Source organism: Esox lucius, chromosome 11, assembly GCF_011004845.1.
Source record: "Esox lucius isolate fEsoLuc1 chromosome 11, fEsoLuc1.pri, whole genome shotgun sequence".
Lineage (NCBI taxonomy): Eukaryota > Metazoa > Chordata > Actinopteri > Esociformes > Esocidae > Esox > Esox lucius.
The window spans coordinates 38,394,141-38,417,703 of NC_047579.1; the positions used below are offsets into that span (position 1 = coordinate 38,394,141).

Here is a 23,563-nt window from a genome sequence, read left to right on the forward strand (position 1 = left end):
TCTCAGTGCCTTTAGGTAGATGACAACAAACGGATTAACTCAGATCTCATCTCACTTTCGGCCCCTGTAGAGTCAAATACACGACAAAGTAGAGCCGGTCGTCTTCTCCCTGGACGTGTCCCTCAAGCAGGAGGATCCCCAAAACACTTTGATCCTTCAGAACCTGGACGCCTTTCCTGTGCTCAGTGAGGGGAAGGCCAGCACCATTAAGAAGGAGGTTAGAGCTGTAGATCTCTGCTGGTTTGAAGGTTCAATTTCAAGCAGTATTTCCACCACTCTGTCTGTGTTTTTGCCTTTTCAGTTACTTAAGTGTTAAGTGTTGTAATCTGAGGTTTGTCGATGTATTATGTAAGTTCTATAGAGGATAAATGCACTTGTTTTTAAGTCCTTTGTCCCTCTTCCCCCCCCCCCTCACTCCCCCGCTACCTCCCACAGATTCACTTCCAGAAGGCCTGTGGCCAGGACAATAAGTGCCAGAGTAATCTTGAAATCGATGCAAAGTTTGCCAATGAAGCTCTGGAACCTTACCCCAGGTATAGTCATCTAAGGTCAGAGGTCACTTTCATGGTTAGAGATACGCTGCCCTTGAGAATCGTTTGCACACTGGTTAAAAATGAATAAATAAATACAGCAAAAATAGAAATGATTTTGTTATATTATTATTTTGTGATCAGATTTATTTTCATAGAAAATTTTCACTTAATCAAAGGTTAGAATTACATAGCTTTTTTTGTGTAAGGTTGAACTGATAAACAGCAATGATATTTAATTGTATAGGGTGCAAATAATTCTGGAAGGCACTGTATCGCATGTGAACAATAGATTATAGTGGCATCAGATCAATGACTCGTTTCAGAAGTTACGTGTGACAACGAGGCTGCAGTCCTGTGACAATAAATCACAAAGAAAGACATGTTGGTGAATGTCCCTGTGTAGTGCTGATGATCACCAGGTCCTCCAGTACAGCGCCAGTGTCAAAAAGCTCCTCCTGGTCGTGAATGTGATGAACGTTCCATCGAACGGGAAACTGGCAGAGGATGCTCACGGTACGGTACTCAACATCACCATCCCGCCTTCGCTGAGCTACTCGTCCGTTCGCTCCAAGGTGAGCCTGCCACTCTGGTCTACTGGGGTTGGGGGGTTAGAACAGGAAGTATGACCGGAGAAGTAGAATTGGAATTATGACAGAAATACAACAGGAAGAAGAACAGAAAAAGTATGACGGGAGAAGTAGAACAGGAAGCATGACAGGAGACGTAGAACAGGAAAGGTATGACGGGAGAGGTAGAACAGGAAGTATGACAGGAGAAGTAGAACAGGAAGTATGACAGAAGACGTAGAACAGGAAAGGTATGACGGGAGAAGTAGAACAGGAAGTATGACAGGAGAAGTAGAATTGGAATTAAGACATGAGAAGAACAACAGGGAGTAGAGCAGTGAAAACACATTTGAACAGGAGAAGTATAAAAGGAACCTTTGCATGTTGTGATGCTAATGCAAAGCTATGATCGGTTTTTGGTTGATTTGTGAATATAGATACGTTTACAAAAAGTGTGTGTTTAACTTCTCTCACTTTATTAATTGTGTTATTTGTTATACAGAGCAACAACCCAGTGATAAAGTGTTCCGAAGAGAACAGAGTTCTACTGTGTGAACTGGGGAACCCTTTCGCTAGCAACCAGATAGTATGTTATGCATTTAGATGTTATTTTACAGACCAACTTGCATGAGCACACACATTTTCTTAATTCATCTTAAAATCTTAAAATTCTGCTAAAAATATGAACTACAACCCGCTTGTTACAAGTCCCAAGCTTTAACATCTGAGCCAAACTGGGCCCTGGTTCTAGACTTCTGCTGTCCGGTTTACTCCGTCTATTGGACCACAGCAGATACTATGGAAGTGGGAACTGTTATGCAGTGAAGGAATCTAATATTTAAATGTGAATGTGTGCAAAACCTCCTCTCTTTCAGGAGCAGGTCCTGATCACCTTTCAGACATTGGAGGTCAGTCTGGACACCAAAGAGATCCAAACAACGCTGCTGCTCTCCACGTAAGTGACCCTGTACAGAACCTGCTGGTAGATACCTATTATAAACCAGCTGGTTTGTCTGAAAAGCCTTGGTATAATTAAGCAGTAAGGCACGACGGGGTATGGTACATTCATTCAATATACCAGATAGCACATCTATTAGCCAATCAATATTCAAGGATTGAAACATCGGGTTTATAAGAGACAGGTATGGTGAAGTAACGAGGTACTATTCTAATTACGTTGGTAACTGGTTTAAAACAGGTTTATGACAGTTTATGACAGGTTTATAACAGGTTTATGACAGGTTTGTAATAGCAATAATGGCACCTCATGGGTTTGTGGTATATAACAATGTGTGTTACCCATGTCTTCTGGTCCTTGTTGCACTTGATTGCTTCACTAACTTGTTCTTCCCACAGACTGAGCGAGCAGAGCAACCTCCAGCCACTGCATCTCCTCATGGTGGTGGATTACACACTGGACACAGAGTTCTCATTGTAAGTTGTGGGAGTCTTGTCATTTCAGTGGGGTTAGTAGGCAGCACCTTGACCCAGGGATGTGACCCAGTGTGTTACTGCCTCTATCCTAGAATCCAGCAGACAGATAAGACCTACTTCAGTGGGCAGGTCATGGGAGAGACAGCCATGAACACCTCTAGTGACATCGGAAGTCCGGTGGAGTTCACATATAAGGTAAATACTGTAAATAGAGTCAATTAGAAATTATTTTAGAACTTACTCTATATGAACTAATTGGTCAAATTCTACTTTAAGAGTTTACCAACGCCATTTTTTTCTACTGTTGACCTCTTACCCAACTTTACTACACCGGGACTCTTTTTGGACATAATTAACGGAACTAGTCACCCCTGAACACCCGACGCTAAGTATCATTAAAATGCCTTATTACTGTAATTGTTGTAGCAACAACACGGAGGAGAACTATCGTCTTGAGGTTAAGATAGCAGAGTTAGAGGCTCGGCTTCTTAAGTAAATGTCAGGCAAGGATTATGTTAGTGTAGAAATAGAAAAAACTGCGTCTGTGCCACCAGGAAGAGCCCCCCGGTTGGTGCCAGCGTTATTCACGTTGGCACCAACGACGTTAGGATGAAACAGTCAGAGGTTACGTAGCAGAACATAGCATCAGCGTGTAAACTAGCTATAAAGATGTGACGGCATCTAGTAATTGTCTCTGGCCCCCTCCCAGCTAGGGGTAGTGACGAGCTCTACAGCAGACTTGCGCAACTCAATCGCTGGCTGAAAACGGAGTTCTGGCCATCTCTGGAGATAAAGTTTGTAGATAACTGGCTCTCCTTTTGGGACTCTCCCAGAAATAGGGCCAGGTCTGATCTGCTGAGAATCGACGGACTCCATCCCAGCTGGAGTGGTGCTCTTCTTTTATCTAGGAACATTGACAAGAGTCTCACTCCTATAGCCTCACCATGAGATAGGGTGCAGGTCAGGCCGCAGGCTGTTAGCCAGCCTGCTAGCAGAGTGGAGTCTGTCGATAGCATAGCCAGAGTGGTTAGTACAGTTTTACCTATTGTCACTGTGACTCGTTCCAGGCTGAGAAAAGTTAAACAAGGTAGTGCTAACAAAAACCACCTTATTAAGATAAAGCCTTCCTCCACCTCGGTCACTCTCTGTTGCGCACTTGTGCTATTGGGCTGTACACTGCTGGCAATACTCAGCCCTCATTCAGGGTGGTTGCGGTTGGTGGGTGTCCCTTTGGTTGATGCCTGGCAATGTGGGTGGATTGATTTCCTGCCTGTTGGGCCCTGTCCGGGGCCTCCCCGTAGGGCCACAGTGTAGGGCCAAAGTGTCGCCGGACCCCCCTGTCTCAGTTACAAGGTGTTACGCTGCTATACTATTGTGCTGGGGGATTGGGTCAGTTCTCCTTCCCCACTAAGTTCTCCTTCTCCACTATAAATCGTTGTTGATATGAGGAATGCATTTTCTGAATTTTCCTCCCGTTTTTCCTAGCCACAGAAATTCAACACTACTGTTGTTTGCTCCTTGGGGTTTAAGGCTGGGTGTTTCTGTAAAAGCACTTTGTGACAACTGCTGTTGTAAAAAGGGCTTTATAAATAAATTTGATTGATTGATGGTATACAGCGCTGGCCACTTTATCATCCTGACAAACACCTCCTTTCAGGTATCTGTTCTTGGGAAGCCTCTGGGTAGCCTTGGACACCTGGAAGTGGAGTTTGATTGGCCCTGGGAGGTGGCCAATGGCAAGTGGCTCCTGTACCTGACGGAGATCCAGACCTCAGGGACGTCCGACTCTCACTGTGTTCCACCTGGACACATCGTGAACCCTCGCAACTTTACGGTAAACCTGTCGTCGAGGCAATTTCAGTTTGGTTTGTTCATGCACGTTTGCAGCGATTGGCATATTAGCTTCAACATGGTGCTGGTTTTGGATGAAGAGGTGTATATCTGTATATCAAGTTCTGTAGCGGTAACAAACCAAATAGCCGGATGGAGATAAGTGCCAAAATTCTAACCCTGCTACTCAAGAAGTATGTGCCTTTTCTCTGTTCCCCTTTCCTTTACCTCCTAGTTACCAGGGGGCAAAGCCAGGAGGAAAAGGAGTGAAGAGGCCTCCACAGAGGAGGCCCAACCAAGAGGAGAAACCAAGGCCTCCCTCAACCTGAAGGGACATGCCAAGGCAGAATATAGGCTGGTGAGGGCCATCTCCACCATCTGCTATGTTAGCTGATGACCTGAGCATTTGACTGTCTGAGGGAACAGGAGAGCCAGATGACAGACTCAGCCGCCAAAAGGATTTTGTGTTGCTAACCTCCCTTTCAACTGCTGTTCTCTGCAGGACTGTGTCAACGGAGCTGCTCGCTGTGTGCAGTTCATCTGCCCTCTCCGCAATATGAACATCACGGCCACTATCACTGTCAGGGCCAGAGTGTGGAACAGCACCATGTTGGAGGTACCTAGTCTTAATGTTAACAGCACCATGTTGGAGGTACCTAGTCTTAATGTTAACAGCACCATGTTGGAGGTACCTAGTCTTAATGTTAACAGCACCATGTTGGAGGTACATAGTCTTAATGTTAACAGCACCATGTTGGAGGTACCTAGTCTTAATGTTAACAGCAACATGTTGGAGGTACCTAGTCTTAATGTTAACAGCACCATGTTGGAGGTACCTAGTCTTAATATTAACATCAACATGTTGGAGGTACATAGTCTTAATGTTAACAGCATCATGTTGGAGGTACCTAGTCTTAATGTTAACAGCAACATGTTGGAGGTACCTAGTCTTAATGTTAACAGCACCATGTTGGAGGTACCTAGTCTTAATGTGAACAGCACCATGTTGGATGTACCTAGTCTTAATGTTAACAGCAACATGTTGGAGGTACCTAGTCTTAATGTTAACAGCACCATGTTGGAGGTACCTAGTCTTAATGTTAACAGCACCATGTTGGAGGTACCTAGTCTTAATGTTAACAGCACCATGTTGGAGGTACCTAGTCTTAATGTTAACAGCACCATGTTGGAGGTACCTAGTCTTAATGTTAACAGCAACATGTTGGATAACCAATGCAGATACCTAATCGTAACGCAATGTTAATATGTTGGAGGTACATATTCTTAACTTTCTCCTCAAATTGAGTTAATGTGGATGGAAGGAACCTCATGTCAAATATATATCTTGTGCTTTTATAGGATTACAGTAAAGCTGGGCGGATTACAGTGAAAGGCATGGCTACTCTGAAACTGGTTACAAACAGACCCACCATCAAGATGGCCACTAAGAATGCAGAGGTATAAAGACCGTAGAACAGTGTGATAAGTGGTGTGGTAGGGGCTAACAATGTGAAAAGTGGTGTAGTAGGAGCTAACAATGTGATAAGTTGTGTAGTAGGGGCTAACAGTGTGATAAGTGGTGTAGTAGGAGCTAACAGTGTGAGCAGTGGGGTAGTAGGGGCTAACAATGTGATAAGTGGGATTGTTGGAGCTAACAGTGTGAGCAGTTGGGTAGTAGGGCCTAAATGCCAGGATATTAAAAACGCAGTGGGTTTGCACTCAAAAAAGGGTGATAAAGTTCTTATTTCTTAATTTAGTTGGTTTTCCATTATGTTATTTATTTTCTGTTTTTCATCACTGTCATACCTCCATTTTCCTCTCAGCACTACCGCACCTCCTATTCCTCTCATCACTACTGTTCCTCCATTTTCCTCTCAGCACTACAGCACCTCCTCTTCCTCTCATCACTACTGTTCCTCCATTTTCCTCTCAGCACTACAGCACCTCCTATTCCTGCCATCACTGCCGCACCTCTTGTTCCTGTCATCACTACTGTACCTCCATACTTTCTATTCCTCACACACGTAACAGAAACATGTTCTCAAAAGATCAGGAACTGTCATCCTGGTGAAAAACATAAAGCCCAAATGTCTTCTGTCCTTCTCTGTTTGCTGTCCTCTGTGTAGTTCACCCTGAACATCGACCCAGAGCTGAGTGAGGAGGCGCCGTACCAGATCCCTCTATGGATCATCATTGTGTCCGTGATCGCTGGGGTCCTCCTGCTCGGCTTCATCATCGCTCTCTTGTGGACGGTAACCATCCAATTTAGAAATTATGTAATGCAGTGGTTCCCAACCAGGAATGCTAGGACCCCTGTGTTCAGTGGAATACACGAGAGGACTGATGAGATCACAGGGTTAATGGTAAAACTAGGGGGTACTTCTGGGGTACTCAGTGGAGGTAAAAAGTCGACAAGTGGCACAGCTACCGTAAAAGAAAATATCGAATATATGGTCTGATTTAGCAAGCAACCTGCAGGAGATGACATTTCCTTCTGACAACATGGGTACCAGAAGACTCCTACTGTGCACTGGTTTCAAAGGTCCCCACGTTTTGGATCTCTAGTGGATCTTACTGTTTAACGTATTCTGACCACCTTCCACCCTCCTCAGTGTGGCTTCTTCAAGAGGGCCAGCACCAGAGAGATGTACGAGGCCAAGGCCCTCAAAGCCGAGATGAAGACACAGCCATCGGAGGTGGAGCGGCTGACTGAGGAGAACTGAGGCTGGGGAAGGGAGGGCCTGTGGGCCCTTGACACATTGTGCTGGGTTTTCTGGGTAAAATAAAAGTCCTCCCATCCTTCTGACTCCTCAAAACTTCAAAAGGCTTTTCGCAGCTTTGCAGCTATTCTTAACTTCACTATTATACTGCTGTCTTTACTTTTCAAGGGTTGTTCTTGATCGAGATTCTGTACACATGAGAAGCAGTATATCAGAGGCTGTCTGAATTAGACTTTATGTTTAACTTAACGATTTGACTTAACGATTTCTATTTCCCTAATTCTAACTATGTCTTCTCCTAATTAACCAGCTTTGCCAAGCTTCACTCTAGTGGCTCATGCGGTGAACTGATCCTGTTCTGTATATCACTCAAGATACCCATGGTCATTTTACAGTCGGGGTTGGAATATACAGCTGGTCCAAAAAGAGAGATACATAGAATAACAACATGGTCAAATCAAAATCTACACTTTTCAAATTGTTACTTTCCACTGTCTCGCCCTCCCCCCCAGTGTGGCTACTTCAGGCGGACCAACCGCTTCAAGTCAATGCCAACACACCAGGGAGTCCAGATGGGCAAAGAGGAGCGCTACCAGCTGAATGAGGGCTTCCTCGTCGCTGATCCAACCCCCCCCCACAAAAAAAAAAGAAGACAAAGCACTGGATCACAAACTGGACTGAAATGCAGCACTACTACTGACGGATGCCTTCAAAACTCCCACTGTTATTGCCAGGTTTGATCTCAGAGACGCACTTGCTAGGCACAAGGCGATGTTTGTGGACCTCACTGGCAACAGGACTGAGTGTGTTATCCCTGCCACGCTCCTTAGAGCACGGCTGCACAACCCTGTTCCCGGGGAGAGCTGCGGCCCTTTAGGTTTTCTAACTCAAAACTAGCACACTTGATGCTAAAAATTAGCCGGACGCAAAGCTAAGTCAGGGGTCACATTATGGGTTGACGATAAAGACCTACGGAACAGTAGATCTCCAGGAACAGTTTTGGGCAAGCCTGTCTTATGGTGTACTATGTAAAATGTTCTGGACCAAAACATCTTTTTGAATTATTGTACTTTTAATATTAGCTGTGTCGATTGCAACAAGAATATACAGTAAATGTGTTTATTTTGTGTATTTTTATGGGGCCAAAACAATTGTGGATTGTAAAATACTTTTTATTCCACTTTCAATTTCGCTGAAAGCGCTTTATTTTTAATCTTTTACGATTTTAATCAAAAAGAAGCAGACTGATATTTGCACGTTCTGTCATTTTGTACTGTGATTTGAATACTTGTGGTTTAAAAGGTTCTAAAACTATAATTTTTTACTTTTGTGAGATTTGTTTACAGTCATTTTCTGATGTCTTTTACATAGACCTTCAGAAAAACAAACTTTTGTGAACGGGTTCTTCAGCTTTCCCCTGAAGAATATCCCTTTTTGAGTGGGAGAGAGCCTACCAAGAGATTTCATTGGCCTTATTCTGTGGGTAGTTTCAGAAAGGCTGATATTACATTCATAGGTTCACAGACGTTCAGTGCTACACTGATTAAATGGCTGACACTGCGTCTAATGGCACCCCTACCACTCAGTCAAGATCATCAACAACATGTATATCCTTGAGATAATGTTTGAGGCAATTTCGAAACCTGTAAACAATTGGCCTCAATATGGCTGGCCTCTGTCTGATTGCTTTGCGTGTATTCTGACAAAAAATATGAACAATTTAGAGATTAAACTGTAATGTCAGTTGCCCACACTCTTAGCTATCAATGGTATTGTTTTGGCTACAGCAAATCCAAGGTATTGTCCGCTGTGAACTATGTAAGTCTTGTAGTGAGAGTAGGAACTGTTTGTCTTTAGTGAGCCTACAAAACGCACTAATAGACAGCTATTAACAGTAGGTACACAGGAATTAGGGGCAAATTGAGTGCAATGTAATGTTATTCTATTGTGTGTGATTGTGCTTTTAATTGGAGTTATTCTATTGTGCATCTCTATTGCTTGTTTGTACAGTGGGGAGAAAGTATTTGATACACTGCCGATTTTGCAAGTTTTCACACAAAGCATGTAGAAGTCTGTCATTTTTATCATATGTACTCTTCAACTGAGTGACGCAACAAAATGCAAATTAATTATTTAAAAATCATACAATATGATTTTCTGGATTTTTGTTTTAGATTCCGTCTCTCCTAGTTGAAGTGTACATATGATAAAAAATTACAGACCTCTACATGCTTTGTTAGTAGGAAAACCTGCAAAATGGCAGTGTATCAAATACTTGTTCTCCCCACTGTATGTATATATAGGCTACTCAATGATTATGGCTCTAAACATTGTTTTGCTTTTGTGGCTCATTTATATTAAAGTATTTTTTTTGTAACAAATTGTAAGTAATTTCTACTCTGTCATTTATAACACTAGAAATGTAGCACAAATGACCGAAATGGAAAGTAGTTGTGCCAACGCCAAATAGCTGACATTGCGGTGATTATAACTCTGGTTCTTTGAAGGGTGCATCAATGCAATCAGTTGACATTTTTATGAGAGATTTCCCATGGACTGGCATGCATTCCTCCAAGGACTGGCCATGGGTGTACGAGGGTTTTAAAAACGCTGATACGTTTTGCACAACAATACAATACAATGCAATGCAGTTACAATAGTTATAGGACATGGAAAAACGTTTGATTAACCATAATCACAATTATAACAATCAAGCGTTTTACACACAACAATATTTCCAAACTTCATGGGAAAGCAATAACAAAAATATCTAAGCAATATAAAAAAGTACAGCCGCAAGCACCGACGGTTTAATTTTCTACATTTTGGGGGACATTTATTTTGAAACTGCACATGCGCTTTACACAGTTGAAGTTGCCATGGTGACCAAGTGTGTTAGACTAGAGGACCTACAACGAGCAGCAATCGTGACATATCTTTACCAACAACACACGGATATTTGTCTATTTTCATTGCAAAAATCTAGTTCTAAATAATTTTAGTATCCAGAACACTCTCATTCAGCAATTCTGTCTTGCATGGTAAACGTAGTAACTAACGTCAGCTAGCTAACTTTAGCTTTTCGCAGTTTCACACAAACCAGGTTCCAACACTGTTCGGTTCTGATGCAGCATGTCTGATTCGGCTGAGGTGATAAACTTCACGGCGTTGGAGCGGGAGTTGCAGTCTGCTGTTGAAGCAGACAAGAAATATCAACGGGAAAACGATGCAAAGTTTCGTGCAGTACACCAAAACGTTGGAACCTATGAGGAGTTCAGGTAAGACGGTTAGAATAAAGTGTCTGGCTATGTCTCATAGAAATTAAACAGTTGTAACTAGGTTCAAATGGGAGCACTTGCACCAACAACAAGCAGTTTAATGGAATGTTTTAATCTTCCAACCTGTAAGGGACATCGTTCTGGCATCCCACCTGAAACCACTGGACAGGAAAGATAAAGCCGGAGCTCCTCGCAAACAGCCCTGGAATGCGCTTGCCTCAAATAACAAAGGACAGAACCAGACCAGCTGTGATTATATAAAGGTTAGACTTCTGCCACCACACAATGACACAGTAAATCACCTTTCTAATGCTGACTCCGTGTTTTATATTTGTAAATTTTATTCATAGTATAAAGAAGGGATGTTACCGGATGCAAAGCCGGTTGAAACAGTCCACACACATGGAAACGTTCGCTCTGACACAACCTTCTATTTCCCAGCCTCAGGTATCAGAGTTCCAGCCCAGGACAGCGTCAGAATTCAGCCGTGACTGGCGCAGGTTTGGCAGTGAGAACCCTAAGGAGAAATATGGCCTCTTGCTCTCACTAGGCGGAGAGTGCCTTTGGGGCATCTTCAAAGCTGAGGTCGGCCTACTTGGGGAGTTTCTTGTGGTTCTATCCAAGGGTCTCCAACCTGGGGATGAGTCTTCCATTACAGATGTCCTGGAGGGCCTGTCCAAGACCTCCAGGTTCAGCCTCAACATGTCTCTCCTGAGTCCTGAAGAGAGAGGAGCGTGTCGAGAGCTGTTGCACAACCTATGGAAGGCGGCAGTGGGGAAGTGTGGGGTCAGAGTTCAATCTGGAGATGGAGGTGACGTTGTCACTGGAAGTCATCTGAAAAAGATACAAGAGACACACAATCCTGAGGCAGAAGCTCAGAGTCAGGAACAAGGACAGGCCAGTGAGGTTGAAACTGTGAATCGGTTAATGGTGTTGTATGGTGGTCAGACTGTCTCGCCTCCTTAGTGAGAGACAGGATTATGCCAGCTATGCACCCATAATGAACTGTTATTTCATTTGGCTGTTTTATCTCAGAAATAATGATGTCACTATAAATTCTAGTTTTTTTTAGAAAAGATTAACACCATTTTTACATTTGTTTTAATTATTAGTTATTCATAAGTTATATAAAGGACAATGTTCACTACCATGCAATAGTTTTGAGGTCAGGTAACAATAGCTACCATAGGAACCAGAGAATCTGTGGATCTCTGAACACTCTAGAACACATGTAGATCAACTTTAAAATGGCAATAGCGTGTCTGGGAACACAATGCCTCCTGTCAAGCAGCTGTCTCTGCTCGTCCTCCTAACCCTTTCCTCCTCGGCCCTCCTGTCTGCCTACGAGGCCCCCAAAGAGAAGGACGACATTTTTGCCAGTAAAGCCTGCCCCAGCTTCCTTGTGTTCAACAATGCTGCCTATCTGGCGGACATGACCATAGAGCTTCCCTGCCACTGCAAGCCTGAGCGGGCCCACTCCGTGGTGTGGTTCTACCAGAAGCAGCTGGGCAGCCTGGACACCAGGGCCCTCACCGACTTCCATGGCACCGCTTTGGTCGACCCGTCGCGAGTGGGCCCGGGTGGGGACCTTCGGAGCCGGTTCTCCATCCGGCTCTTCAGCCTGCTCATCTTCCGGGCACAGGTGGAGGATTCGGGCCACTACCTCTGTAGCACGACCAGGGGAGACTTCTTCTACGGTCATTACGTGGATGTCCAGGAGGTTCGACGGGTGTCCTTTTCCTGGAGTCGTGCCCGGGGAGTGGCAGCAGTGGCGGCCGGGACGTCGTCCAGGTCCAGTCAGGATCCTCCGCTCTACCAGGTGTTCACCAGTTTCTGGCCGTGGTCCGTGTGTGACCGCTGTGGCATCCGAGGCGAGCGGACCCGCGCCGGGCTCTGCTACGTGAAGACCGACTACCTCCATGTGCGCTACCAGCTGACGTCTCGGACGGTGGCGCCCTGCGGCTCCGCCGCGGTGCCCCGTCGCTTCGGCCTCGGGGAATTCCGGCTGCACGGGGGTGCGGAGCTGGCGGTGCGGAGCTGCCGGGTTCCCTGCCCACCTGGGCCTCGCCCTAGGCCGGAGCACCAAGCCATGTGGGACTTCCTGGGCTACAACGAGCCAGCCGCTCAAGGGATCCCTGTCTACTACCTCAACCACCCAGTGGACACCCCACTCATACTCTCCTGCCCCGGGGCGAAACTTCAAAATGCGTTGGCCTGGGACAAGGGCTCCATGCCTCTGTACCGCTCCCAGTATATGGAGGGTGGCAATAGGACGTCCCGGGTCTTCATTGACACTGGCAACCACCTGCACTTCTGCCCAGCGACACTTGAGGACCAAGGTTCCTACTACTGTTGGATCCAGGGGAAGAGGGCTGCTCAGATCAAGCTTGGGGTGTATAACCGCCTGGGAGGCAAGCGGCTGCTCTCCAACACGGAGTCCCTCTATGCCTTGAGGATTATTCTCCTGTGTTATGGGGCGATGACTGGGTTATTTATTGTGATCCTGCTGGTGAAGTATTCCACTGTGAGGCAAAAAGTGATGAACTTTCATTTGTGTGTTCAGTATGTTCAATAAATTATTTTGAAACCTAGAATTATCTCAGATGATATCAATCTTAGAAAGAAAATAAATGCGTAATCATTTCAGGAACACAGTATTTGTCACTGACTTCTATTGCCTAACTTCTGATTGTTGCCTTGGATAGCCATTAGGTGGCAGTAATGCTGCACTAATTTGCCTGGATGCTGAGGCTGACCTGTTATATTTTGTTGTCAGACAGTACATATTACTTTCTGGTTGAATATTTTTTTTATGGCGGATGAAACTTATGTGACATTAATTTATAGGGAAAATATGTAGGGGTCCATTTAATATATTATTTATTATGCGCGCTCATACACCTCGAGGCAGGACGAAAGAGCAAATGCTTGACTGAGAACACTTGACTGAGAAACCGCAAATGACAAACCATTCTAGAAAGAGGAACACGACGCGAGCTAAACGACCCTAACACGGTTCTTAAAATACGTTTCGCTTTGAGTAACAGTCGGAGTGGAAGATAAGCGAAACTGCTTCTCTTTTTCAATAAGGCAAGTCTGGAGAGTCCACAGCCCTACTTTTGATGGTCTACTGCTTCTGCAAACTGATGATGTCTCCGCGATATCTAAAGTGATTTTTGTTAGCTCATAAAAGTCATAAAAGTCAGTGGTTACCGTCGCCGCGGGTCTTCAAATAATTGCGCAGAGGTGCATCATGAAGGACCAAAGCAGTAAGGATGAAATTAGACAAATATTTGAAGAGGCTCCGTCAGCAAGACAAGCCCTATTGGACAACCACAAGAACCTGTTGAAAGTGGCCGAATACTGCGAGACCAACTATCTGCAGGTGAGATCGTAGTTAAGGTCAGAGGCTATCATTCATTTAAATGCGTTGATCGGTCTAAATTCGACTTCCTACTTCAAGTTAAGTGGCATGTATCATAATCATGTTAAATGGATTGGAAGTTGAACAAAGCGAAAATATCAATGCAAATTTTGCCTCTGTTTTCTATTTTCCGAAATCTTTAAAGTATTGCAATAAAATGTAGATAGAGTGTCTCTTAGTTTGGTAGAAGCCTCGTTGTATAGCAGCACCGTGTTGCTGTGCTAAATGTGAATGTGCGAAAAGGACTGGTGGAATTGTAGGCCTATATCTTTCATCTAATAATTAAATCAATAATGCACATGCCCGCGGTTTAAACCACACGTCATTTATACGACACACCACGGAGTGCCTGGACAAGCCCCCTAGATGGGTAATAGCTATAACGAACAGTTTACCAATGCATTCAGACCATTATAAAGGTATGTGATATGTCATACTCATGCTATATGGTTGCTTCTAAATATTTCAGTTATTTTGTTGAAAATTGTGCATTCTGGTTAATTTCGAAAGAATCTTATAATCAGTTAATACATTTTTAAAAACACTGGCCTAACAATGTTCGGTGTCGTATGTAACTAGTTGACTACAACCAAGTAAACAGATTTTTGACCACTGTGCATTATTACATATTACTTTGGTCTGTAGTACATATTCTGCAAGAGTCTGGAGTATATACTGAGAGTGATGGTTGACACATACAGTACTCCCCTCATCTCATTTAATAACGTTTTTCGCACAGCTTACTACTCTAGCGTTAAATTCATACTCATGACAAAATTCATATTTCTACCATGAATGTTGCACTCATGAAGTGGAACCTCTAACTACTTCTGCTAACAATTTTAAGGAGGAGCAGATTTGTTTAGCCTCTAGAAAGACAGGCCTATCCGTCTTAATATTTACAAGGAGCAATAATTGTTTTAACTTCTAGAGGTAGGAGGGTGCTTCAACAAAATTGTGCCTTGTTAAGATGTGCCAGAAGCAGTGAACAAACGGTTGACACAGAAAAAGTAGTTTGGTCACGTGACCTATTGTGTGGTTTTGTTCTAGACTTAGGTAGATATCAGTTGGTTTTGGATGGTGCTCCTGTCCATCAGCGGATGATTCTTCCACCAAGCCAACGTTAAGAAGTTAATGTGTAATCAGCGTTACCTGATAAAGCCTGCTTTCAACAGCATGCAGATCTCAAGCCTGCCTTATATAGGTCCCTTCAAACAAATGCTACGTGCTTCTTCACTTCTGTCATGTAGATGCACAGACTTCCTGTTCAGCTTGCTGTGTAGACAGAGGCACACCTCAGAATCAGACATTCTCAGTCGGAGGTTCTGTCTCAATCTGTGCTTTATGTCTACAAAAACTCTCCACTGTTCTGTTTGTTGGGGGTCAATGGAAGGGAACTTCTTTCTCGTGTCACATCGTTGTTCTGGTCATTAATGAGTAACTGAGACAGCAGAACAGTAGTATTTTAATTGTAATGTAATCTCTCATTCTTTCTTGGATTTCAGTTGCTGCTTGCTGTGTGAGTATAATAATAAGAAATGAGTGATGCAAAGGCATTCCAATTAAGACTGATACAGTACATTCTGAATTTGTTGGTCTTCTCAGATACATCAGCAGCATGATACAGTATGACCAATCAACATAATTAACTACTTTCTCCAACTCGTATAGAAATAAGCAGACGTTTCCCCGGTTGGTTGCAGTTATCATAATAAAACTCCCTCTCCGTATTGACTCATCACACTGCCTCCCTCCTTCCCTGTCTGCTCCCCCCTAGGGAGGAGCAGATGCGGCTAAGGCCCTGGAGGAGACGAAGAACTTCACCACCCAGTCCCTGGCCAGCGTGGCCTACCAGATCAGCACCCTGGCTACCAATGTCCTCAAGCTACTGGACGCCCAGAACTCCCAGCTCAGGCACCTGGAGTCCTCCGTCAATCTTATTGGACAGGTAGGAGGCACCATAGCGCAGCAGCTCTCCATCTCACGCTTCAGCTTCAATGGATGTGTTTGGTTGCCATCAGCATTGGGCCAATGTCACTTTCTGCCGGCAACACCAGAAAATAATCTACCGAAATGGTGTGTTCCCCCTCAGTGTTTCCATTTCCAAGTTAGAATGAATGCACATTAAATGCAGATTAAACCTTGGCGATTCTTGGGTTTGGAGATTACCATTGTACAAGACTCAATGGGGACAGTGTAGCAGCTTTTACTGATTGTGAAGGATGCATGTCTTTGTGTAGAAGATGCGCAGCATGTGACATGAATGCTGCGGAGCCAGTTTGACCTGAACCTCTTACAACTCTCTGACCGGTCACTGTCGGCATTAAGACACACAGCTGTTGTGCTGTCACCAAGCTTCATTACATAGTGGTTGACGTTTTGCATGGCCACGCAGTGTCCCCGCAGGATAAAAGGGTCCTGAGCACACATCGGGGGGGGGGGGGGGGGGGGGGTAAGAGGTAAGTGCAGCTCGGCGGTAGGGATTACGTTAAGACACGTTGGCTACTGGAATGAACATTGACATCTTGAAGCAGGTTGGTTTCCGGTTGGTTCCCTCTCAATCTGATCATCCTCTACCCTTCTAACCATCCATTCCCCCAGGCCCCAGAATGTGTCTCTGGCCACCTGGGTTGGTTGCCAGGGCCTCAGTTTTTAAACCCCCTTGCCTTCTTCCGTGCACAATAGCTGATATATCCGTCCCCAGCATCTCCCACACCTTCTATCTCTCGGGCACCAAGCGCCCCCCTGAAGCTCTACTGGCCCCTCTCACATGGTTCCCAAAGCTGGCTCACACCCCAGACATTCCTGCATGCTCAGTGCACAGCATGCCCCTACAAAACCAGGTCACCTGGGGTGGGGTGTGGGGGGGGGGGGGGCTACACGTTGACCTTTGACTTTCACCACAGAGTACACTAGAGGCTGGGATGGAATGAAAGCCGCCAGTGTTCTCTATTCTGAGGGTTACTTCCTGCTAACCTTTGATTGATGTTGTCCTTTGTCTTCTGGCACCCGATGAAAGGTCTCTTACTACTGCATAGTAGGGCTTCAATGATTTAAGGGGTGGTGAGATGGTTTGACAAAATGACCACTTTGGTGAATGTATTGACACAATGCTGGGGATGGAGAAAGGGTACCGCTCAGCCATTTGCGGTGAACACGCCAACTGGGGAATTTATCCCTGTGCGGTGTCTGTCACGCAAAGACCCGGCACTTCTGCGCTTTTCAACACAACTCCCAAAATGATCAACAGTTAACTAAGTCCTATGGTATTGGTTTAGATGTCGTGCCTCTTGGCACAATCCCATGTTTTATTTTTACTTTTAAAAAGGCACAATTCAAACTGGCGCATGCAATCTGTAGGTTTCTGTTGAGTGTGTTGCTCGTCGCCATGGCGTCCTCATGGTACCTGGCAACATTGTCCAGCTCCTGTCTTGCAGACGGTGGACATGCACAGGGAGAAAGTGGCCCGGAGAGAGATTGGGGTTTTCACCACAGCCAAGAGGGTTCCCCGCAGTCACAAAATAATCCCCCCGGCAACAGGCAAAGAGCCCAAACGGAAGTACACCCGCAGTTCTATCGTCTACTCAGATCTGGACACACTGGGACACGGGATGAAGGTGAGACAGGGAACAAGTACTCACAACACTAACACATTTCACCTGACGACACTAACACATTTCACCTGACGACACTAACACATTTCACCTGACGACACTAACACATTTCACCTGACGACACAAACACATTTCACCTGACGACACTAACACATTTCACCTGACGACACTAACACATTTCACCTGACGACACTAACACATTTCACCTGACGACACTAAGACATTTCACCTGACGACACTAAGACATTTCACCTGACGACACTAAGACATTTCACCTGACGACACTAACACATTTCACCTGACGACACTAACACATTTCACCTGACGACACTAACACATTTCACCTGACGACACTAAGACATTTCACCTGACGACACTAAGACATTTCACCTGACGACACTAACACATTTCACCTGACGACACTAAGACATTTCACCTGACGACACTAACACATTTCACCTGACAACACTAACACATTTCACCTGACGACACTAACACATTTCACCTGACGACACTAACACATTTCACCTGACGACACTAAGACATTTCACCTGACGACACTAAGACATTTCACCTGACGACACTAACACATTTCACCTGACGACACTAACACATTTCACCTGACGACACTAACACATTTCACCTGACAACACTAAGACATTTCACCTGACGACACTAAGACATTTCACCTGACGACACTAAGACATTTCACCTTAAAACACTAAGACATTTCACCTCACAACAATACCACATTTCATCTCACAAACACGCTCAAACACACACAAACACACACAAACATGAACGAACACAAACACGCACAGACACACACAAACACAAACTCACATAGATACACATACTGGGAAGGATTTGCAGTTGGCAGGCCTGTCTTTGAAAAGACAAGTTTTAGAGTGAAAGGAGTCCTTTGAATAGAAGTTTTTTTGTTGTGAGACTTTGGATAACATTCAGAGAACGTAAAGGAATGTTTTTTACCAGCTCCCATACTTCTAAAGTAATGGTTCACTCCCATGCTTCTAAAGTAAAGGTTGACTCCCATGCCTCTAAAGTAACGGTTCACTCCCATGCCTCTAAAGTAACGGTTCACTCCCATGCTTCTAAAATAACGGTTCATTCCCATGCTTCTAAAATAACGGTTCACTCCCATGCCTCTAATGTAACAGTTCACTCCCATGCCTCTAAAGTAACGGTTCACTCCCAATGCCTCTAAAGTAACAGTTAACTCCCATGCCTCTAAAATAACAGTTCACTCCCATGCTTCTAAAGTAACGGTTCACTGCCATGCCTCTAAAGTAATGGTTCACTCCCACTCTTGTCTTGGTCCTGCTATGAACCAAATTGACCTGGTGACTGCCTTACAGTTTCAGGAGGAGTGGTACAAATGGTTAAAAACTTTGGTGAAAGGAAAACTACTTTTGAAAACTTGAACTGCTGTGGTCAGCTGCCATTTTATTTGACTATATTGCCTCTTGTCCAGATTCAACTGGAGAGGAGCTGACTGTTGCAAATGGTGTTAGCAGGCACACACACACACACACACACACACACATACACACACACACACAGATTATACATCACACACACTGAACAAGCAGCCAGCCACTGTGTACCGTGGGAAACTTTCTGGACGCACTAATTAGTGCTGCCAAGGCTAAGCCGCTTCATTGATGCTCCAACACTGTTCACTCATCTACTACAGTGGATGTGGGCGCACACACCCACACATACACCCACACATACACATGCACACACACAAACATAAACACACACTCACATACGACAAAACAACCTCTTATTTTTGGTTCTTTTCCCTCTTTTCTTTCTCATGTCACCTCTGCCCCACAGGACTCTGGCAGACTGCTGGACAGAGCAGGATCAACACGGAAACATGGTGGAACTATCAGGTTGGCTCCTTCAGACTAACTTGTTCTCACGCTGCCTTTTTGGTCTGCCTGTCTGTCTGTCTCTGATCGTTTCACTGTTTGTGTTTCACTTCCTGTCAAAATCCTGTAGACAGGAAGCCTAGTTTCCACATTTCCTCTCTTCTCAGTGGCATGTAAGAAACTTTACTTAAAGACCAGAAAGGTTTGCACAAGAAAAAAGTGTTGGTATGGCGGTGTGTGCGCGCGTGCGTGTGCTCAGAGTTTGAGGAACAAGGGTAAACACTATTCACGGCTAACCACACCTCCTGTCCACTCGTGTTTGTGTGTTCATTCAGATGGCAATTGAATGCTGTTCAGCCAAAGAGAGATTTAATGTGGGCAGGAGAGAGTGCAGAGCTTTGACAATGTAGTTATGCCAAAACGAAAAACCTGGCAGTGTGGAAATAAAATGTCTGACTGTCCTTTGGACGCACTATCATGTTGAAAGTGTTGGAAAAAGCGTGTTTTAAATGCTGATCTGTCTGAATTGACAGCCCTTACAGTGTGTGTGTCTGTGTGTGTGTGTGTGTGTGTGTGTGTGTGGTAACAGCAGGAGCAGTTCTAGAGCGCCCCCGGAGCCTGTCCAGTGTCCCGTGGCCCCCTCTATGTCACAGGGGGGTTCTGTCACCTCTCTCAGTGACCGCTCCATTGGGTAAAAGCTCTTCCTGGAAATGCAAGTCGTATGACACGTAACTTTTGACACTGACCACCACACGCTCTACATGTCACATGACTACTGTGTGAGGTGTTTCTGGACTTATACTGTTTGTGGAATAGCTTGTAGCTACCTGAGATATTATCCCTCCTGTGATAGGTCCAGCTACCTCAGATATTATCCCTCCTGTGATAGGTCCAGCTACCTCAGATATTATCCCTCCTGTGATAGGTCCAGCTACCTCAGATATTATCCCTCCTGTGATAGGTCCAGCTACCTCAGATATTATCCCTCCTGTGATAGGTCCAGCTACCTGAAATATTATCCTACCTGTGATAGGTCCAGCTACCTAAGATATTATCCCTCCTGTGATAGGTCCAGCTTCGGCAAGGCCGTGGCTCCCCCTGTGGTCCCCAACTGGCCCTCATCCCCGGACTCTGACATCATCAGCACCCTGCTGGAGGAGGACCCACCTCCGCCCCCACCCTTTTCTCTGATGGAGAATGGTGACGCTGCGATGTCAGCTCCGCCTCCACCCCCTCCTCCCTTTGCACCACCTGCCTCCACCTCCCTGGATGTCCCGGCTCCTCCTCCGTTGCCCCTGGTCAACACCCCTCCGGGCCATGCTGGGATCCCCCCTCCCCCGGCCCCACCTCCACTAGAGACTGGTAAGTGATTACATAACCCTTTAATGAATATCGTGAACTCTGTTTGTACTGTTAATAGTGTGCTGTATACATAATACATACAAACGTAGTACATGCCTATACATATGGCATACATTATACATACATAGTACAAACATTTTATGTGAGAAACAGTAAGATCATTTTTTTTAATGAAAATGACACCCAACATCCTCTTTGTGTCTGTGTGAAACATGTCGCTTGTTTTTGTTGTTTTCCACACTGCTAAGTATGCGGGAGGAAATGAAAACACTGCAGACATCTTCCCAGAAACGCCCACATGATAATGATTCCACCATGGTGGCAGTAAACCCACAAAAACAAGAAACTTGAGATACAAACAGAAAGCATTTATAGCCTAGTTGCAAAATAAATTGCTGAGTGTCAACTTAAGAGGATATTTTTGCCATGATGTCTTCTCTCAGTGGCTGAAGAAAACAGCTTCCCGCCCCCTATGCCACCACCGTCTGAGGAGATTCTCCCTCCTCCAATCAGTGAGGGCCTAGGGCTCCCGGGCCCGCCCACTCTGCTGGGTGACCATTTGGATGGAGGTAAGTAGAGCACGTTGGTTTGTTTCGCTACCCTGTCCTAAAGACTTGTAAAGGAACTTCAACTAATGCTTTTCAAAGGTGTCTACAATGAATCCTCACAGGAAGTCTTTAGATATGTTGAAAACATTTTGTGTATATTATTTGATTGATATTTGTCTTGGGTCTGTCTGTCTCTCTGGGTCTGTCTGTCTTCATATTTTCCTGTGACCTGTCTCGCTATTGGGCTCAGTTCGGTCTGTGTGCTTAATATTTACCTGTGACCTGTCTCTCTTTCTCCGGCTCAGCTCCGCAGCCCAGACGGTCTCGTGTGCGCCGTCACCCTCCCAGCTCGCGCTCCGTGTCCCTCAGGGTCCGTACGGGCCCTAGCTCTCGCTCGCTCTATACTCGCTCGCTATTCCTGCCATCCATCCAATCACGTAAGGCCAATTGGGCAACACCCCTCCCAGGTCATGCCCCTAGCTGTGGTCCAATTATATAAATATATAACACCTTCCAAATATATTTAATGTTGTCATTACTATATTTGAAATGGATTAGGAATGTATTTGAAGTGTGCTAGAATGCTATTTCCAATCATGTATTTTAAGTATACTAAAATATGTAGGTCCATTTCAACACTGGCTGTAAGACACAGTGTAAAAGAGTGTCTTCTAAATGACCAAGATGTAAATCTTGTAAATACCTCAAGCACATTCTATATCATGTTTATTTCTGCATTGTGGTCATTCAGCAGACAGTGTTCTCACACCTAAGGGGGTGAGAACACTGTCTGATTACTGATATTATTGTACTGTAGACTGAAAAAAGGCGATACAATTGTTCATCGCTATTAAAACCAACAAACACAACTGACTAATATTATCCTCTGATCAGAACATATGTGAGGCATAATCAGTTCAGTATTTTCTTTGGATCTTCAATGCAACTTAAAGCCCTGCTTTTGCAAAAACAATAAGTGCTAGCTCTAATGTTATCGCTAGCATCACCAGAGTCCCCTCTGCCCTGGTTGATCTGATGTGACCTCTCTCCGTCACCCTCTCCCTATGTGATCTTGCCTGTTAGTCATGATCCCCCCTCCCCCTCCATACCCTCCTCCTCTCGCCCCTCCTGTGTCGCTGAGCCCCCTGTCCAGGCTGCCAGCCCGTCTGGAGCACCTGGGTAAGTGAGAACTGTGTGAGACTGCAGTACACACCCCAGGCCACTAGGGGGGGAGAGAGTGCTTTCTTTCTGAATGACGGCGTCTTTTCTGCTACTACTGCCACTGCTGCTGTTGAGTGTCCTGTGTTGGAAGGTAAAGCCAGGGACAAATTCTGTCCTGTAAAGTCCAGCAGCCGCTGGATCCATAGCGTATTTGTCTTGTCTTTTGTAGATGTGTTGGACAGTGTTTTTCATTGTAATGTAGAGTTTCACAGAATTTCAATACTGGGGACTCCTCAAAACAAGGGTTTTATGCCGTGGAAACGAGACTGACAAACACTTGGCATTCATGAGATGGTGCAGCCTATAAGTTCTGGGTTTGTAAGCCGTTCGGTACAATCCTGCAGATCTGGTTATCCCGGCGCCGCCTCCACCGCTGTTTTATGAGGACACCATGCCGCCCCTACCTCCCCCCGTGGATTATGACGTCACAGCCCCGGCACCGTTTATGGACAAAGGTATGATATTGCACATTTGGCGTCCATGTAGTCCCAGCAAGCTGTCAGGGCCCCGCGGTTGGCTGATGTTTGGATGGCGTCATGGTTGTCTCATCGCAATTCCTTTACCCTACTAGTGGTGGCGCTGTACAGCTACAACACTGGGAAGCATGGGGACCTGGTTTTCCAGGAGGGAGACATAATCTACGTGACCAAGAGGAACGAAGACGGCTGGTGTGAGGGACAGCTCAACGGACAAGAGGGCTTCTTCCCAGGGAACTACGTGGAGTCCTGCACCTGATGTCTGAACAAATAGGCTCTGTCCCTGGACAACACCTTGACCCCTGATTCTTCTGCCCTCTGCTCAGGGACCCCCAGGCATATTGCAATGTTGTTGTAGCCCTGGACAGGGAACATCTGATTCAGTAATCAAGGGGCTTGATGATTACCTGACAAGTCTAATAAGGTGTGCCCCTACCCAAAAATTGGCCAAATAATATATCTTGAAACAAATGTCTTTTTCCAAGTACATATACTGATGCATATGATACATTTGAATATGCACTTCAATTCATAAAATACAGATTACAATTCATAAAATACTTTTGTTCGCTCCCTGTATGGGATTCATGTTGATGTAAAAAAAAAAAAAAAAAAAGAGTATAAAACATTTTTAGCCATACCTTTTCACATCTGTATAA

General features: G+C 45.0%; 4 protein-coding genes across 7 annotated transcripts in view; all 4 read left to right on the forward strand.

Moving 5' to 3' along the window:
* The window catches only part of LOC105013108 (integrin alpha-3), a 35,373-nt gene extending 27,642 nt beyond the window's left edge, over nt 1-7,731 (forward strand). The window contains exons 13-26 of the mRNA XM_010874402.4: nt 71-217; nt 436-533; nt 937-1,105; nt 1,602-1,685; nt 1,975-2,054; nt 2,456-2,533; nt 2,626-2,728; nt 4,191-4,367; nt 4,599-4,721; nt 4,866-4,979; nt 5,723-5,821; nt 6,490-6,615; nt 6,976-7,140; nt 7,596-7,731. Of these exons, the coding sequence (XP_010872704.2) occupies nt 71-217; nt 436-533; nt 937-1,105; nt 1,602-1,685; nt 1,975-2,054; nt 2,456-2,533; nt 2,626-2,728; nt 4,191-4,367; nt 4,599-4,721; nt 4,866-4,979; nt 5,723-5,821; nt 6,490-6,615; nt 6,976-7,086 (1,509 nt within the window). The 3' untranslated portion in view covers nt 7,087-7,140; nt 7,596-7,731. The remainder of the gene's footprint in view (nt 1-70; nt 218-435; nt 534-936; nt 1,106-1,601; nt 1,686-1,974; nt 2,055-2,455; nt 2,534-2,625; nt 2,729-4,190; nt 4,368-4,598; nt 4,722-4,865; nt 4,980-5,722; nt 5,822-6,489; nt 6,616-6,975; nt 7,141-7,595) is intronic.
* A 2,184-nt stretch (nt 7,732-9,915) lies between these two features.
* On the forward strand, nt 9,916-11,344 carry ccdc103 (coiled-coil domain containing 103). The gene is made up of 3 exons (XM_010874405.2): nt 9,916-10,361; nt 10,492-10,624; nt 10,803-11,344. The coding sequence occupies exons 1-3, from the start codon at nt 10,216-10,218 to the stop codon at nt 11,325-11,327; spliced, it is 804 nt and encodes a 267-aa protein (XP_010872707.2). The 5' UTR covers nt 9,916-10,215; the 3' UTR covers nt 11,328-11,344.
* A 265-nt stretch (nt 11,345-11,609) lies between these two features.
* On the forward strand, nt 11,610-12,940 carry LOC105013110 (Ig-like V-type domain-containing protein FAM187A). Its single transcript, XM_010874404.3, has one exon. It carries the CDS (start codon nt 11,635-11,637, stop codon nt 12,934-12,936), a length of 1,302 nt encoding a protein of 433 aa, XP_010872706.1. The 5' UTR covers nt 11,610-11,634; the 3' UTR covers nt 12,937-12,940.
* A 203-nt stretch (nt 12,941-13,143) lies between these two features.
* abi3a (ABI family, member 3a) lies at nt 13,144-23,538 on the forward strand. Of its 4 annotated transcripts, none has more exons than XM_010874400.5 (11): nt 13,144-13,746; nt 15,563-15,733; nt 17,223-17,402; nt 19,260-19,318; nt 19,887-19,988; nt 20,367-20,659; nt 21,103-21,228; nt 21,513-21,644; nt 22,291-22,386; nt 22,773-22,883; nt 23,000-23,538. In XM_010874400.5, exons 1-11 carry the CDS (start codon nt 13,615-13,617, stop codon nt 23,161-23,163), a joined length of 1,566 nt encoding a protein of 521 aa, XP_010872702.1. In that variant the 5' UTR covers nt 13,144-13,614; the 3' UTR covers nt 23,164-23,538. The 4 variants fall into 4 exon arrangements, with proteins under 4 accessions (XP_010872702.1, XP_010872703.1, XP_034151231.1 ...); XM_034295340.1 differs by lacking the exon at nt 13,144-13,746 and adding an exon at nt 13,918-14,204 and having other exon boundaries at nt 17,209-17,402; XM_034295339.1 differs by lacking the exon at nt 13,144-13,746 and adding an exon at nt 13,922-14,204.
* Nucleotides 23,539-23,563: the final 25 nt, after the last annotated feature.